Source organism: Dreissena polymorpha, chromosome 5 (genome assembly GCF_020536995.1).
Source record: "Dreissena polymorpha isolate Duluth1 chromosome 5, UMN_Dpol_1.0, whole genome shotgun sequence".
Taxonomy (NCBI): Eukaryota; Metazoa; Mollusca; class Bivalvia; order Myida; family Dreissenidae; genus Dreissena; species Dreissena polymorpha.
The window spans coordinates 19,500,422-19,516,478 of record NC_068359.1 but is presented as its reverse complement, the minus strand read 5'-3'; the positions used below and the strand labels follow the sequence as shown (position 1 = coordinate 19,516,478).

Here is a 16,057-nt window from a genome sequence, read left to right as displayed (position 1 = left end):
ATCTGTGCATGAATGACCCAATATTACCCAATAGCTCCACCCATTCTTACGTTTTATAAAAAAAAGTCATCTCATGTGTAGCAGTGTATGGGAACTCTATGCATACATTGAAAAAAAATTCCAGAGCCACTCGTCCTGCAGGGCGAGTAGGCCTGACAATCCACTCGGCGTTCACTTGAATCTACTCACCCTGCATTAAAAAAAATATATCAATATTTATAGATATGATCAACCAGAACCTTTTTAACCTACGTAACATAGTGACACTTAACTGCAAACAAATTAACTACCTTATCTGATGGATTTTATTTGCTTTCCTTACGTTTTCTGCACCTGTTTTCTTTTCTCAATACTTTCCGCTTCTTGTTTTGATGACCTTTCTTTCTGTTCCCTGTCTCCACCACTTTGCAGATATATTAAAATAGAACCCTTTTCCATGCTGAGTTTAAATATATTATTTCAGACGAACTTTTACACTCTCTTACACTGCGGTTCATTGCATTCATGTATGGTGAGGAACGAACGACAACTCTGCTAGGAGAATGGAACTTTTACTGAAAGACACGCTTGATTGACAAATGGTTACAATATTTTGCAGTTTCTTTGTGTACTCAACCTATTTTTTGTTCGTTCGAAAAATTGTTCGCAATTTGTATCGATGTGGCAGGAGTTCTGGAACTGAATTTATATTTCTAAACTTGAAAAACAGCACTCACCTGGTCGGTCGAGTATTTAACTAACTTTACTCGCCCGACCGTCAACTTCACTCGCATATGCGAGCGGTTGAGTTGATTTTTCAATGCTGGCAATGTTGATTGGCCAGCTACCATGTACGCTTCAATAACAATAAGGTCAAGTGATGTCTCATATTCTGGTGCAGACTGGTTTTGGTTTATTGTTCAAATCACGAACACTTTCATTGAAACAAAGAGAGAAATATAGACCAGTTCATTGTTATTGTTTTGATCCCGGATTTTTGCGCATGCGTAATGCACTGGTAGGCCAGGGCCCTCACACTACTTTGGGGGATGGGGTCCGCAGCCCTCTTTTCGCGGCGTTTCCCTTTTTGGGGGACTCTCTCATTATTACATTTGTACATGTTTGCACTATATTCATTGCATTTTTCATAATTTAGTACGTTTGCAAAGATTAAATTGAAATAGAACTGAGATATAATAATCATGAGACATAAATTTCTATTAAAAAAAAAAAAAAACATTTTTTTTTTTTTTTTTTTAGGGGAAATTTTTCCCCCCAAAAGGGGAAAAAAGTATACTTTTCTGGTGGGGGACTGCCACCGAATTTTGGCGGCAGATTTAATTGATTGAGGGCCCTGTAAGCAAAAAGTCTGTTTACAGTTACATACAACAAATGGATAACGACAAGTGTTTAGTCAATAAATCGGAAGAAACTCCAAAAAAACACCTAAATACAATTTTAAATATATCATATGTGGCACCACCAATATAACTTTATTAATACATGTATGTGTTTCTTTAAACAAAAAATACGCGTCATTATCCATCAAAGTAAAGATGGTCTGAAGACTGAAATACCGACATTTAAACACAAAAAATCTCTATGCATTAGCCGTTTTATTTATTTTGCAGAAAAGCTCCAATAAATAACAAAAATAATAAAACATCCATTTATAAAATTCTAATTATCAATGGAATTTTTACGCTAATGTAAACTGATAAAAAAATATGAGTGATAGAAAGTGTGAGGGATGCATTACAGAATATGAATGACACATATCTATCATTTTAAAATTTAATACAAACATACATATCTATCTATATATAAATATTGTTGTTATTTTTGGAAATTTATTATTATTTAAGACTTTACTTTTTATAATTTAAAAGAGCTAGTATCTTAATGGTGTATAGTTTTTGATAATCTACATGTATATGGGACATATGCCTTAATCTTGTTTTCTGGTTTTTATGATGTCGTACATGAATTGCTGTAACAATAAATCTTCATACGGAATGACGTGGTTTTTTATAACCAATATCCGCTAAATACGTAAACAGTTTTTAAATACTTAATATAAAATGGGCTAGTTTTTTAACAGTGTAAAGTTTCTGATAATCTTTATGGGAAATATATATATATATATATTTTACAATATGTAACAGATCTTATTTAAGAAACACTTAATTCCTTTCCTGGTAAATAATTCAACCAAACGATTGCTTAATACTACCAGAACGAGAAGACACTGTGGCATCATCGTGTTTAATTACCAGACTGTCATCTGCCACCCAGTGTGATTTGTGACACAATGCTGTTCGTTAAGTCTCAACAATATCTGATCAAAACGAGATAACAGGTTTGTGCTGAACAAAGGAAATTAAACACCGGAATACAAAGGCTTACAGGATTTTAAGAATGATGCAAAAATGAAATCAAAGCAATGAAATAAATGTTTATTTAATGTGTCAACGAGTTGGTTTTCCCAGACAAATACCATTATGGTTAATTGTTATATGTTGTTTATATCGAATAGATCTATTTATTGCTTGTTTACAATTTTATTTGTTTCAGTACAGTAGAACAACTTGATGGATTGCTTAAAAATAAAATCTTATTATAGTCATTTAAATATAAAAGATCACGCTCTATTTCTCCCCTTTGATTATGTCCTTCTTTTGCCTACCAGTGTAGTCCGGATGTTAGCATGCAGTAGTTCTGGCTACTATAACTTTAAATGTATTTTTTATGATTTTTGACTGGCGCAGCTTTATAGTTATGGACTATAGGGACCATTAGGAAAGTCAACCAGAAATTCCCGAAAAGTTGACAGTTAACAAAGACCGGTCCAAAGCAGCTTTTTAATGCAGTTGTTGGCCCAAATCAACCACTTGATCGGAAAGATTGACATTTTTCACATTTAACTTATATATTTTTTCACAAAATACTATCTTAAACATTTAAAATGTATCTATTCTGCTCTTACATACAGTACACTCCACGCGTTTTCCCCAATTTCCCTCCATACTCCGCGGGGATTGACCTGGAGGGAGATTAAGAAAATCCCGCGAGACGCGGCGTTTGCATGATTTTGGACGCGGCGTTTAACGATCGGCAAAACTGATAAGCCGACACGGTGGCCCTCGTCGTTGGCAACGCGAGGGAAACTCCGCGTTTTACGAGATAACAATCAATTTAATTTTGTTTGACTTCCTGGTTTTCAAATAAAATAACATTTATTACAAGTACATACATGTACATGTAGTATAATATTAACAATAAAAAAACCCAACCAAGATAGATCGATCCCGACGTGGTTGAAGAAGTAGTTGTTGTTGTATAAAAAACTCGTTGATTTACGACAAACAAAACGTCGTCTTTTAACTACATGTAATACTTACCAATTAATATAAACACAGTTTGCAACATTGTTTTTATTTTGATAATTTAATCCAAAGTTTTCATGTAAGCAGGTGATTTTCTATACTGAACATGTAAACAAATGACCAAGGACCCTAAAAATCTCGCAAATCTGTGTGAATTGACAGTTTGACGTAATCAAAGAAAAGCCGCTTCCTGTCTAAAGGCATAACTTACTTAAGTAAACACGTTCAACGAATGCATAAGGAATGGTTTTAATTGTCGAAACAAAGTCAATTCTCTGCTCGCTAATGCATTTATTTTCTCTTTGTAGGTAGGTTATTCCATTGATTGCTAAAAGAAGGTGGTAACTATTGAGTTGATAGTTGCATTTAATATTCACAGTTGTATTCTTGTTGCATCGACATTCAAAACAATGTTTACCAGTAATTATGGACCAAATCGGCAGAGTGAAATTCACACATGTTAATCCCTTTTGTCAAAACACCGCAGACAGCAGGCTACACAATAGGTCAGTAGACAAGCTTTGCGTGTTTTCATAACGTCAAACACTTAAAATCCAGTTCCGCCCAGATGTCTTCTTTAATCAGTTTACAGTATAATTACTGTTAAAATAATTACTCTACTAAAAAACCGTAACAATAAAGATTCGGCTTGTTCGATTTGAAATTATTTTGGAGGAAATATCAACTTATTCGCGACATACTTTTTAAAAAATACCAAAAAAACTTTTAACCGAAATACACAAAATTCAATGTTCTCTGCGCTATAAAGTTTGTATCAAAAAATCAATACACGCACGCTTTGCAGGAGTATACCTTATCCTTGTACATTGCAGCATAATTTTGCGCTTTTGATGGGAAATAAACATGATGACTGTATATTGGAATCATTTGTATACGTCGTGTTAACATAAAAAATCGTAGTGTGTTTCGGATTACTAATTATTATTCTCATTTGGAAATTTTACGGAACATTTATTCTTGTGTTATATGTGTTATGATTTAAATATTAATTTGTCAAATGTCTTATATTCATTCATATTGTAGACGTACCTGTGAATTAAAAAACATCATTTTTTATATGCATTAATTTTCTACACAATTATCTTTTTTTACATGTACTACAGTATTTAAACAATTTATTATAACAATTTCTTTATTTTCTGGCATGCCCAGTAGCACACTGCTAACGCGGCGTTGCGCTGCGATCACTGATAAGAACGGAAATTGTCTGCATTTACCGACTAGGCTAAAGTAATACACGCCGCGGGAATTAGCAAACGCGGCGTAACGCAGAGCGTTTTATGAAGTTCACCTCGCTCTCTCAACGCCGCATGAACACTCGCTAGCAGAAAAAAATCCACAGAGGGAGCTCGTTTTTTGGGGAAAATGCGTGGAGTGTACTGTATCGAGAAAGGTCATATGACGTGATTTTTATTTTTAGTAACTAATCATGTGCTCAAGTGTTTTCAAATTCAGAATGACATATCCCGGTATTTTAATTATTCTGGCTTATTTTGTAAACAAATTGTAGCACCTGTCAATACAAAGTCAAAGTAAATATTATATAAAACTACCTGATTCACAATGAAATCAGTCTTATAATCCACCAGACGTAAGTTGTTAATCACAAATAATATCTTTCAGAAAACGAAAGTAATGTTTACAATTTCAGCATAAAATGTCAAGGTCGATCCGAAAGTATCCAAATGAAAACTCGTCACATGACAAAGCGACAATGGCGTCAAAATTGTGAATTTCAGACTGATGAGAGTTATTTTCATCTTTTGTAAGATGCATTTGAACCTTAAAATATTCCTCGATGCAGTAATTTATATTCATTCACCAATATCTGTAGAAATGTATCCAAGAAAATGAGCTTTCTTTGATTTATAGCGTGACATAAATATGTAACGACTCTGGTTGACTTTCGATATGGGGTTGGCTTCATCGTACAGGTATGTTGGCTTCAGCGTACAGGTATGTCAATACTAGATAAACTGTATGCTGAAGTTTCTTTAGCTAAGCATGAACTAAGTCACTTGTGAACTGGTCTATAGAAAACCAGTCCAGATTAAAATGGGGGATGTTTTCAATGAAATTTTACGAGATTAAACATTTTTGCAAATCAGATTTTTCTTGAGCTAAATTCTAAATATTTTTGCAAATGGCTCAAATGGGGAATGAAAGAGCGAACCCTGCTTAAGAGTACCTGAGCCAACAAGAACTTATCATGCATTAATACACCTGTTTTAGGAAAGTGGGACCATTCTGAATCACTATTTAAGAAGATGATGCAGTCAAATAAAATGACCTTCATTACAATTTCATTCTTCGATTATTTTTTTTTATTTAGGAGCTAGAATGTAAGACTATTCACTTAGGGCACCGATATAGAGACTGTCCGAAATATGGTGCAATTGTATAGGGGTATTTCTATAAAAATTGCCAAACTTTTGTCACTCGAGCCATGCATGGTTTTCGATGGAAGTTTTGGAGCAATTTTGAAAATATTGTTCATTTATAATTGTTAAATTAATAGTTTTAAATAGTTTGTATGTAAAGATGATCTATTCAACATTTTAAATAATACATGTAACTCACCAGTCACGACAAATACAGGAAAAAACAGTTGTCACTTCTCCAAATACCTAATTATAGAAGCATATTTTTCAAATAATGAAGCAAATTTATATAAAGGTTATGCATTTAATCCGTATACAGGGCCTTTAAAAAACAATTTTTATTCATTCAGTACTAGTCTAAAAATTATAAATGGAAAAAAAAAGATTTTGTTTTGTGTCACTAGAATTGTCGTCATTACCGCAACTTAATTAATATTTTTTTCCAGTGGTATATATGGTTTATTGTAACCTTTGTTTTATGACGTATGCAAAAGCTTGTTTGGGCGCGAACGTTTTAACAACAGACGAGGCCGCGAATTCATGAGCTGAAATAATTAAAAGGCATAGGTAAGCTTGCATTGTATTGTCGTATGTTTTTTACGCATCATTACCGTATGCTGATAAATAACAAAATGATATGTAAAAGCACAAACATGTTTTGTATTTATGATGAGTTGATATTCGATCTTGATATCATGCAGTGTAACGAGTGAACAAATCTCTGTCAGTCAGACGCACATGAAAAAAATGCTAAAAATAAACATTACCGAAACGCTCATTACCGAAACGTTAAAATCGTTTCGATAATGATGCAATCGTTTCGGTAATGACGGCTGCATTATAATATTCTAATATTAGCAATTATAATAAAGTGGGTTACGTAAATAAAATAATTTAATGTCAATTCGTGAATAAAATAACGTACAACTATAAGCGTAAAGATGTGAAACATGTTTTTAAAGATATTCTATAGAAATAATTTTGACGAAAGAGTTAGATCTATTATTTATTTTTTTAAATAGTTTGTAATAAATTGTCATCATAAAGAGTACATGTAAATATTCACCCAGTTTAAAAAAGGCCCGTATATTATTTTTTTAATTGTAAAAAAAGTATATGTGTGCGACAATTGTAAAAAAAAGATAGATATGCACCGTTTCGGAAATGACGATTTTTTTGCTACATATGTTATTGTAGCAAACCCTATTCTCATTCAGGAAGTATGGCGTTGACAAGCGGCGAAAGATCGGCGCTATGGCGCAAAAGACAGAGAAATGATACAGAAAAACACGAAAAGTACAAGCAAAAAGAAAGAGAGCGATATTTGAAAAGGAAGGAAAGGGGCAATATAAAATTAGTTCACGACATGTCCGAAAGAGAAAAAAGATCAAAGCGACGTGCATGTAAATATGCATCTGAGATTCAGAGTGTACATTTCGGTTCGTCAAAACGCCAAATTTCTATTCACACCGGTGTCGCCTATTTCAAATCCAAGCATATATCTTTCGCAACCGTATCGGACGATTTGAAACACTCCCCTCCTGGAATATGGGCACATCTCGATCCTATCCTCTTGCACATCCGGCGGACCACTCCTGACATCGATAAAATCCATTTCGTCTCCGATGGGCCTACCACACAATACAGGTGTAAATCAAATTTCTACCTCTTTTCTACGAAAATTTTCGAGTATGGCTTTGTAAATGGCGGAAGTTGGAATTTTATGGAGGCAGGACACGGCAAGGGCGCCCCTGATGGTATTGGAGCCGTAGTCAAGCGTGAGGCGGATACACTCGTCAACACCCATGAGACGGACATAACGGGTGCTAGTGCTTTAATGAGAGGTAATTTAGCACAGACTTTATTAATGTGTTTGAAAATATTAACCCTTTGCATGCTGGGAAATTTGTCGTCTGCTAAAATGTCGGCTGCTTAATTTCTAAAATTAACATTTTCGATTTTTTTCAAAGAATATTATCAGAAATATCAGAATAGCAAACAGTTTGGATCCTGATGAGACGCCACGTTCTGTGGCGTCTCATCTGGATCCAAATTGTTTGCAAAGGCCTTCAAAATTCGCTTTCCGCACTGAAAGGGTTAACAACAGGTTACACTGATTTCACTACAGTTTTAAATTACATTTATTAAAGATCCAATTAAATATTTATGTTTTAAGTAATGGAATGTAAATGGAAAAACTCGCAGCACAACCAAAATACATAATACTGTAGATCATTGATTCCATACTCGACTATCGGTAGTTTTAAATACATAAATTCACGTTTAAACCTATATACTGGTGTGATTTAAGAATATTTTTTTACATTTTGCTACTTGAGACTTACGCCATTAATACCATTCATGTAATTTGAATGACAGACTGTCAATAGTCGGTACTTTCTGAGTTTATTATTATTAAGATATGGAAAAAAAATCTCATATAGTACTTACGATTTTTTTCACAAGGTCTGGAGAAACTAGGAAGCCGTTTGATGATCTTCGAAGTGAAAAACGATGACATCACGCAACAGGAAGCTGCTATTCCAACAAAGATTACCGGCGTTCCAGAGACGATGAAACTCCATCAGGTGGGTAATTTTAAATAGCATTTTGTAATGTATATTTAGAGACTGGTGAGAATAACTTTCGACAAAATTTAACGATCATATCTCTATAAACTTTAGCGCCGTGACCACTAGCAAATGCGGGGTGGGGGAATGTAGTGTGCGCATCCGGCCCGCGCCCCCGAAAAATGCAAGACCGTACGTTAAATATATTGAAGCCAGTACATTTACCTCGTGAAATGACTCTATATGGATCATTTAAAAACACAATCAATATATTGTACATTTCCAATTATAAAATGACTAAATTTATCTTACAAAGTATATAACAACCATTACGTTTTTGCACAATAATTTCTACTTGACTTTTACAATTGGACGACTACGCCCAAACCCCACCTCAAATCTAAGGCACAGTCTTGTTCTGTTTCAGGTTGTTGTCAAAGAAAGCGGGACAGTTCAGTCAAGAATCCTGAGTTGTTTCTGTTCACTGGATTGTTCATGTTACCAACCGGTTACAACCAATTTCAATGTCCAGGTTAAATATATTTGTTTAACATACTAGTACCTTAAATACATGAATTATTTTTTTTTAAAGATTTATATATTGAAAACATATGTCGTCAGTTTAAGTATCTGCATTGCGCCTTGCAAATAGTGCATACTGCTTATGTGATGCTCGATGTTTATTATAAAAACAGTATTGACTCATTTTGACAGCAGATAGTATTGCCTAAAGTATTGTTTCTAATTATTTTTTTTATGCAGACTGTTTTATTGTTATTTTTTAATTCCAGCCGTTTGCAAATCCCGTACCGTTGGATGACGACAGCATCGTAGGTCCACAAAACGGGGCTGATCTTCCTTGTCAGGTAATTGTTGTTTGATCAACATCGACAAAAGGGATACAACACTGACCATTTTTGAAATTATTATAGTTTCGTGAACTATTTATAATGACTATTTATTGAATTGCAGATTCTCAATGTACCAGTCAGTATTGACGAGAGTCTAGTTGACAGCTATTGTTTGGTCGAGTATGATAACAAACCATATCCAGGAAAGATTACCGAAGTAGACGACATCGGTGTGAAAGTTAGTGCAATGCATTGTGTCGGTATCAATCGATATTTCTGGCCTTTACATAAGGACGAATGCTGGTACGAAAAAGATCGTATCATTACCATGTTACCCTGTGAACCAGAGAAGTTGAGTGGCCGTCACCAGGCCCTACCTCTACCAATATGGGAGGCAGTGAAAGACAAATATGATCTTTAAACATTATCCTTTGATATGAAAATGTTTTTCGGGTTGTATTTTTGTGTTGCATGTACGTAAAAATCGGGATTAACAATCATTGAATTCATATTCTGTTACGACTATTGTGTCGAGTATTAATTGGTCATTATATCATAGTGTATAATGTGCCTATTACATACACATGTAATAGGCACAGTATGCACTTTAATTTAACGACCAATTAATACTTGACACAATAGTCGTAACAGAATATGAATTCAATGATAGTTAATCCCGATTTTTTGTGATGAATATGCTCGATTTAATAAAGTTCCAATTCCATATACATTTATAATTGCGCTTTGTGCTTTTACTATACTGTTTTATTCCGAAATTTTCTTTGTGTAACAAACATAAATATCATCCATGTTTCTATCATTACCGCAACAGTTCGTCATTTCCGTAACGCAAACTATTTGTGATGGATTTAATGAACAACGACGTTTATATAAGTCACTTCTTTATGCATTGTGCTAAAAACTATTTAAAACAAATACTATCTGTCTAAAACTGGAAGCATAACGTTCGTAAACTTGTCAAAACAGAAAAGTGTCGATATTTTTCGTTGCGGAAATGATGATTAAAGAAAGATAACTCTGAAAACTATATTTGATATGAAAATATTCTATATTTTCGCAACGGCATGTTAAGGTTGACCATACAAATCAACACAACTTTCAAATTTGCGGCAGACGCTTTGGAGTTTTTGATAGGAGTAAACTGAAGGTTAGTTGCGGAAATGACGTTGAGATGACACTTGACTTATTCAAAACGCTCTATTATGAAGAAAGGCACTTCTGATGCACGGACATATAAAAATATCGATTAAACAGAGACTATTAAATAAGACAAATTAATATTGCAACACTGAAATAACATTCTTTAATAATCGTTTGCTAGATCTTGAATGGCAAATTTTATAGAAATACCCATAGGCATTTTAGAAGTTTACTTTGAGGCATTGTGGAGTTGTGCTGATACCTTAACCACCTCCTCATTTGAAAGGTCTCGGTCAATGCTCTCTAAATGTTCGATTTGTCTCAACTTCTTCCTTAGCTTTCGAATTTGTTTATAAATCGATATGTCCACCGTCGTCATTGTTGTTGTTGTTGTATCCGGTCCTCGATATTCTGCGTTAAGGTTAGTTTACACTAAATCATATTCTCAAAAAGTCCCATTACGAAACGGCAAAATTTATGTCTTGCCTTTTCCTAATTTTAGATCGCGCAGGCCTAATTTAATTTGAAGATTTATGGATTTTTTGTTGTTGTTTTTTAAATTACAATAAAAATCGAAAATTTATTCGAAAATACCATTCGCCCAAATGGAAAGACCATCGAAGCACAGTATACTTCAATAAACGCACTAAAACACTCATCTTTCAATGTAGTCCCCAATAAAATGTACCAAAATATTGCAGACAAACATTGGATAAAAGAAATAACAAAACTACATGGGTTCAAGCGCTAATTAGATTTTTGAACCAGACGAAAAAATTAATTCGTTAGAAAAGGGCGCGTAGGCATACACAGTAGTTTAGTGGGATGTAACCTACAGTGTTTTACAGTCGGGATGGTCAATACATAAGGCCCAAATGCTTACCGGTCAAAATTCATGATCCATCACAACCACTCGTCATGGGGACAGATAATACTTGTCATGGGGACAGACAATGTTTCTTTGGAAGTTTATGTCGTAGTCAATACAGAGGTTATTGGTCGTAATCAACACAGAGGTTATATATTTCTTCCACACAGTTTTACTGTTAAAGTTTTAAGCGTCTTTTAGACCCGCATATCGTAGACACCCTCATTATCACATATTGTAGCGAATTATTTGAAATGAGTGTACAAAGTCAGAGTCTCTCTTTGGAAAATCAAGAAACATTATTTTTATTGTGTTATTGTTCATAACAAGTACTAAAAGCTTTTATGCCCATCAGTAACTATATACTTTGATGTTATCTCTGCACGCTTTATATTTATAAAGAGATATTATTTGTTTTTGTATTTGATATCGTAGAGCGTTGATATCGTATAAAGCCATACACAGCCTCAAGTCACGGGAAAGGAGATCCTACATTTGAAACACAAAATCAAAAGTGTCATGTCCAGCATTCGGAAATGCTAAAGATCGCGATAAATCATAGTTGATACTTTTTCTTCTTGTTTGTTTCGGTTTCTTCACCATGGCTTGAAAACAATATACATGTCATTCAGGCTACAAAGTCATATCGAGGTGGTCAAATAACCTACCCACAGTTTCTTAGTTTAGCTGGTCTAAAGGTACCTACAGTTCATACTTACTAAAAAAACTGAACACTTTGAGTAAGAGGTACACAAAGAAATATCGTATAAATAATTCCATTACCATTGCCTGTCATAGAATCAAAACTGCGATCCACGTCTTTGTGGTCCAGCCCTCTTCCAACTAAGCTCGCCGACCCGCCAATTTTTTTTCGAATACATCTTGCGGCTCGACACAGGTTCTGTTGTTTATCTATTTCTACCAAGACCCGAGTAATTAGGGACGCGAACAATTATATTTGAGTTCTGATCAGTGTCCGAGACACAACTAAAATATCCAATTGGTCTCAGTTTGTTATAAGCTATTGATTGTTTATGTTTTGCATACTATATTGAATAGATTGTATGCTACCACTAAAATTTACTTTGTCTTATGAAAATATATGAGATTGAGTCCATTTACCTAAAATAGATGGATATTATTTCACTCGAGTCTGATATATTTTCTTTTCGAGTTTACTTGCATTTTTAAGTTCATTTTCATAATGCCAATAAAGCCTTTATAATTTGTATAGGTGTGTCTATAGATATTGGTTTGATTCATAGCTAGTAATCATCGGTAAAATTGTTGCAGTTAACGGGGTAAAGTTTGTGAGTTCATTCATGTCGTCCAAATACTATTTACACATTCTTATTCCACTATAAATTACACGTACAGTAAATTATATATTTATATTACGTGTTAAAGGGACCGTCAACCGCGATAGACGAAAATATAAAAGTTCTAAAATACCATATTATTACAATTATTAGTTTGTATTGATTAAAATATCACGACTGGACTGGCATATTACATTACTTGAAAAAAGTTCATATTTTCAGTATATTCGCTAATAAAATTTCGCGATGTAAAATCATAACATCGTGACATAACGATAAACACACTAAAAATAACGCAAGTAGATTGGTCATTTTAAATATAATATATATATATACAATTCACAACGCATGCACAATTGTATTCTTGGGTTTACCACGTGACGATGATGATCAATCTACTTGCGTTATGTATATTTCACTGGTAGTTACCTGGTACCTGTACCCAGTAAGATTTATTACCGAATAACTGAAAAAATGAAAACTTAACAACTTTTTTAAGTAATGTAATATACTAGTCGTGATATTTTAATCAATATAAACTAATAAAACGGTATTTTAGAACTTTTCTTTTTTCATCAATCGCGGTTGACGGTCCCTTTTAAACCAATTCGCGAACATGAATATTCAATTAAAACAGGGATCAAACTCACGACTAATAAGTCATACAAAGTAATGACAGAAGAAAATAGTTTACTTACCAACTGGCTTAATATTGTGTTTGAATTCAATGATATTACTATACGAATTTTCGAATGCCTCCATCCCCTTGAGAATCTGTTCGATACCAAAGTCTATTTAATTGGAAGATATAACCATTTTTTAGACCTTTAGGATCATGGGTCGTTTGAATGTTGTCATCTTAATTAGCATTTGTACTTTCGATTTCAAAGTGGTTTAATTAGATTGGAGCCCATTAAACAAAACAAATCTCGTTTATATGTTGCAAGAGTGTTAAGAATAATCTAACTCATCAGCTGGAATAACGTCTATATAGTTCATTGACCTTTATGTAGCACCTTTGCGACATTTACATCTAGTGTGCATAAGATATATATATATTTAAATCAGTCGCAATTTGTTTTTAAAATAGATATCAGAGGCATTTTTTCAAAGTGTGAGATTAAACCATACTTTACAATATATATGGAACGTAACTATACACCAATACATCTTTGTTTAGGGAATTCTCCATATATGCATCGTATTTTGCATTGTTATAATAAAACTGTTTCACTAAATTTATGTTCGGGAATCCCCGAAACAAAAATAAACAAGCGTGAACAGATGAAGGATAACACTGCTATATCTAATGGCACATACATTTAATCTTTTGAATGATATAAACTTATTTATTATCAAAACTTAATGTGAAGGTTTAAACATAAAATTCCAAACATATTATAAGACATGTTTGTGCATGTACAGCATAGTACATGTTATTTGGTCGTTTTGCGTGTCTGATCTAATGAAAATACGAAGAAAACCGGCGTTGTGTTTAATATTTACTTTACGTCATTCAGAAGGATTTATGTCCGTCGTACCATTTGAAAATTTAGTTATTGTGCATGGACTGAAGAATGGATATTGAACTCAAGGACATAGGTACACGAAACTGGGTAAAAACGTGGCTAGCGCTCAGATGTTTTAAAGACGCTATTCTACCTTTTATGAAAGACAAATGTGCTGAACAATACCTGAAGGACATTAGTTATATTAAACACCTTTCGGGATCGAAAGCATATACGTGCAATTTGTGTAAAGTTGATGAATTAAAACCACCCAAAAAGAAAAAGACAAACAAGGTTTGTCCAGACAAAGGGAGTTGTGGGTATTTATGTGATCGGATAATAGACTTGCATGTCAAGAATGATCCCAATTGGTCCAATACCAATTCCGAATTTTGGTCAGATGATACACGTGGTCCATGGGAAAGGATCAAGTGCTTCATTCATACTTCAGGGTACAAAGAGAAGAAAGACATTTCAGAGGCGGATATAACAGCTTTTGTGCAGATTTGCACCAGCAACGAATTGTTGAAGACGGCATTCGGCACCGACTTAGAATGTCTTGAAAAGGTGTGTCTTATTTTTGTAAATGTGAAGTACTTAAAAATGTAATGGTTGTAAATGGTCATAATTTGATATTTTGCAGGTGTTAGTTTGATTCCTATTTGTTTTGTTGTTAAGTAAGTCTACAGTGCAATTTATAGACACACACCGGGGTTAATTAATTCGAATTTAATACAGACGTTTATTTAAAAAACTAATATAAATACAAAAACGCAATAACAATCAGGAAATTAGTATTGGTTTATATGGAAAATTTCAAAAATATTGCTATCCGGAAAGCTCTTGAACAAGCGTACTTTTAAATATCCAAACATAATTGATTAACATTTTGTAATTTTGTGTACTTTTGATTGAAATGGGGGTTGGGCAGGTAATACGTATGTTTTACATTGACATATATCGTTTAGATTTTTTGTTTGTTAAATTTAGATGGTTAATTATAAACTAAAATATGTTGTGCTTATCTTTACAAATATAACGTACATAACTATCATAACCGACACTGCACAGTGATTATTTAATAGTAAAACGTTTATAGGTCGAACATGTGTGAACATGACTTAAATCATCTCCTTATTGTTTTATTACTGTATGAAATAATAGTGCGTTCAAACAAACACACTTCCATAGTGTTTTTATTTCGTTTCCAAAAGGATACAGGTTTAAGACATTCAAATTGAAGATTACAGCATGGAAACTACAAATCTGAATGAATGTTTTAAATCCGTCAATTATCGAGAGGGTTATGCCCCATAAACATGTTTAAAATTGTTTTTTGCCTGCTAGAACAAGGTCTGAAATCTTTAAAACACTAACAATATGGGTGCCAAATATATCAAATTAATTTATTTTAATAAAAGGCTTATAATGCAAACTAACAATGGTTACATGTATAACAATTAGTACTGGATACATACATTCAAATATTCAGACGTTTTTTTCTCGACTTAATAAAATATTAATGACGTGGGGTAAAACTATATTATTTATTGTATTGTGAAATAAGAATATTAAAGGGACAGTCAGCCACGAAAAACGAAAAAAGAAAAGTTCTAAAATATCGTATTTTTGTACAATAATTAGGTTATATTGATTAAAATATCACGACTGGTATATAACATTACTTGAAAAAAGTTCATATTTTCAGTATATTCGGTAATAAAATTTCGCGATGTGAAATCGAAAGTACATCGCGAAAATATGTGACATAACGATATACAAACTATAAATAAAGCAAGTAGATTGGTCATTTTATGTATAAAATATATACAATTCACAACGCATGCACAATTTGCATTACTGGGTTCACCACGTGACGATGATGATCAATCTACTTGCGTTATTTATAGTTAACTGGTAGTTACCTGGTAGACATACCCAGTAAAATTTATTACCGAATATACTGAACATATGAAAACTTAACCATTTTTTTCAAGTAATGTTATATACCAG

General features: G+C 33.4%; 3 protein-coding genes across 6 annotated transcripts in view; 2 read left to right on the top strand and 1 right to left on the bottom strand.

Moving 5' to 3' along the window:
• Positions 1-10,756, bottom strand: part of LOC127881826 (WD repeat-containing protein 5 homolog) — a 51,649-nt gene extending 40,893 nt beyond the window's left edge. For 2 of the 3 annotated variants that reach the window (XM_052429963.1, XM_052429965.1), the window contains exon 1: positions 10,612-10,756. In XM_052429963.1, coding sequence (XP_052285923.1) covers positions 10,612-10,728 — 117 coding nt within the window. In that variant the 5' untranslated portion in view covers positions 10,729-10,756. Of the gene's footprint in view, positions 1-10,582 lie in introns of all 3 variants that reach the window. The other variant, XM_052429964.1, reaches the window with a different exon arrangement.
• LOC127881827 (uncharacterized) lies at positions 5,799-10,561 on the top strand. Of its 2 annotated transcripts, XM_052429966.1 has the most exons (6): positions 5,802-6,334; positions 6,985-7,611; positions 8,234-8,355; positions 8,765-8,869; positions 9,129-9,203; positions 9,310-10,561. In XM_052429966.1, exons 2-6 carry the CDS (start codon positions 6,990-6,992, stop codon positions 9,607-9,609), a joined length of 1,224 nt encoding a protein of 407 aa, XP_052285926.1. In that variant the 5' UTR covers positions 5,802-6,334; positions 6,985-6,989; the 3' UTR covers positions 9,610-10,561. The 2 variants fall into 2 exon arrangements, with proteins under 2 accessions (XP_052285927.1, XP_052285926.1); XM_052429967.1 differs by lacking the exon at positions 6,985-7,611 and having other exon boundaries at positions 5,799-6,334.
• A 3,187-nt stretch (positions 10,757-13,943) lies between the features above and the next one.
• Positions 13,944-16,057, top strand: part of LOC127881588 (uncharacterized) — a 58,757-nt gene continuing 56,643 nt past the window's right edge. The window contains exon 1 of the mRNA XM_052429574.1: positions 13,944-14,611. The gene's annotated coding sequence lies outside the window, so the exon portion shown is untranslated. The remainder of the gene's footprint in view (positions 14,612-16,057) is intronic.

Excerpts from the sequence above, each read along its gene's own strand:
- LOC127881827 (XM_052429966.1), top strand. The coding sequence starts at position 6,990 with ATGGCGTTGACAAGCGGCGAAAGATCGGCGCTATGGCGCAAAAGACAG. Across the intron at positions 8,870-9,128 it reads CAACCAATTTCAATGTCCAG|CCGTTTGCAAATCCCGTACC; the intron begins GTTAAATATATT and ends TTTTAATTCCAG. Across the intron at positions 9,204-9,309 it reads GGGCTGATCTTCCTTGTCAG|ATTCTCAATGTACCAGTCAG; the intron begins GTAATTGTTGTT and ends ATTGAATTGCAG.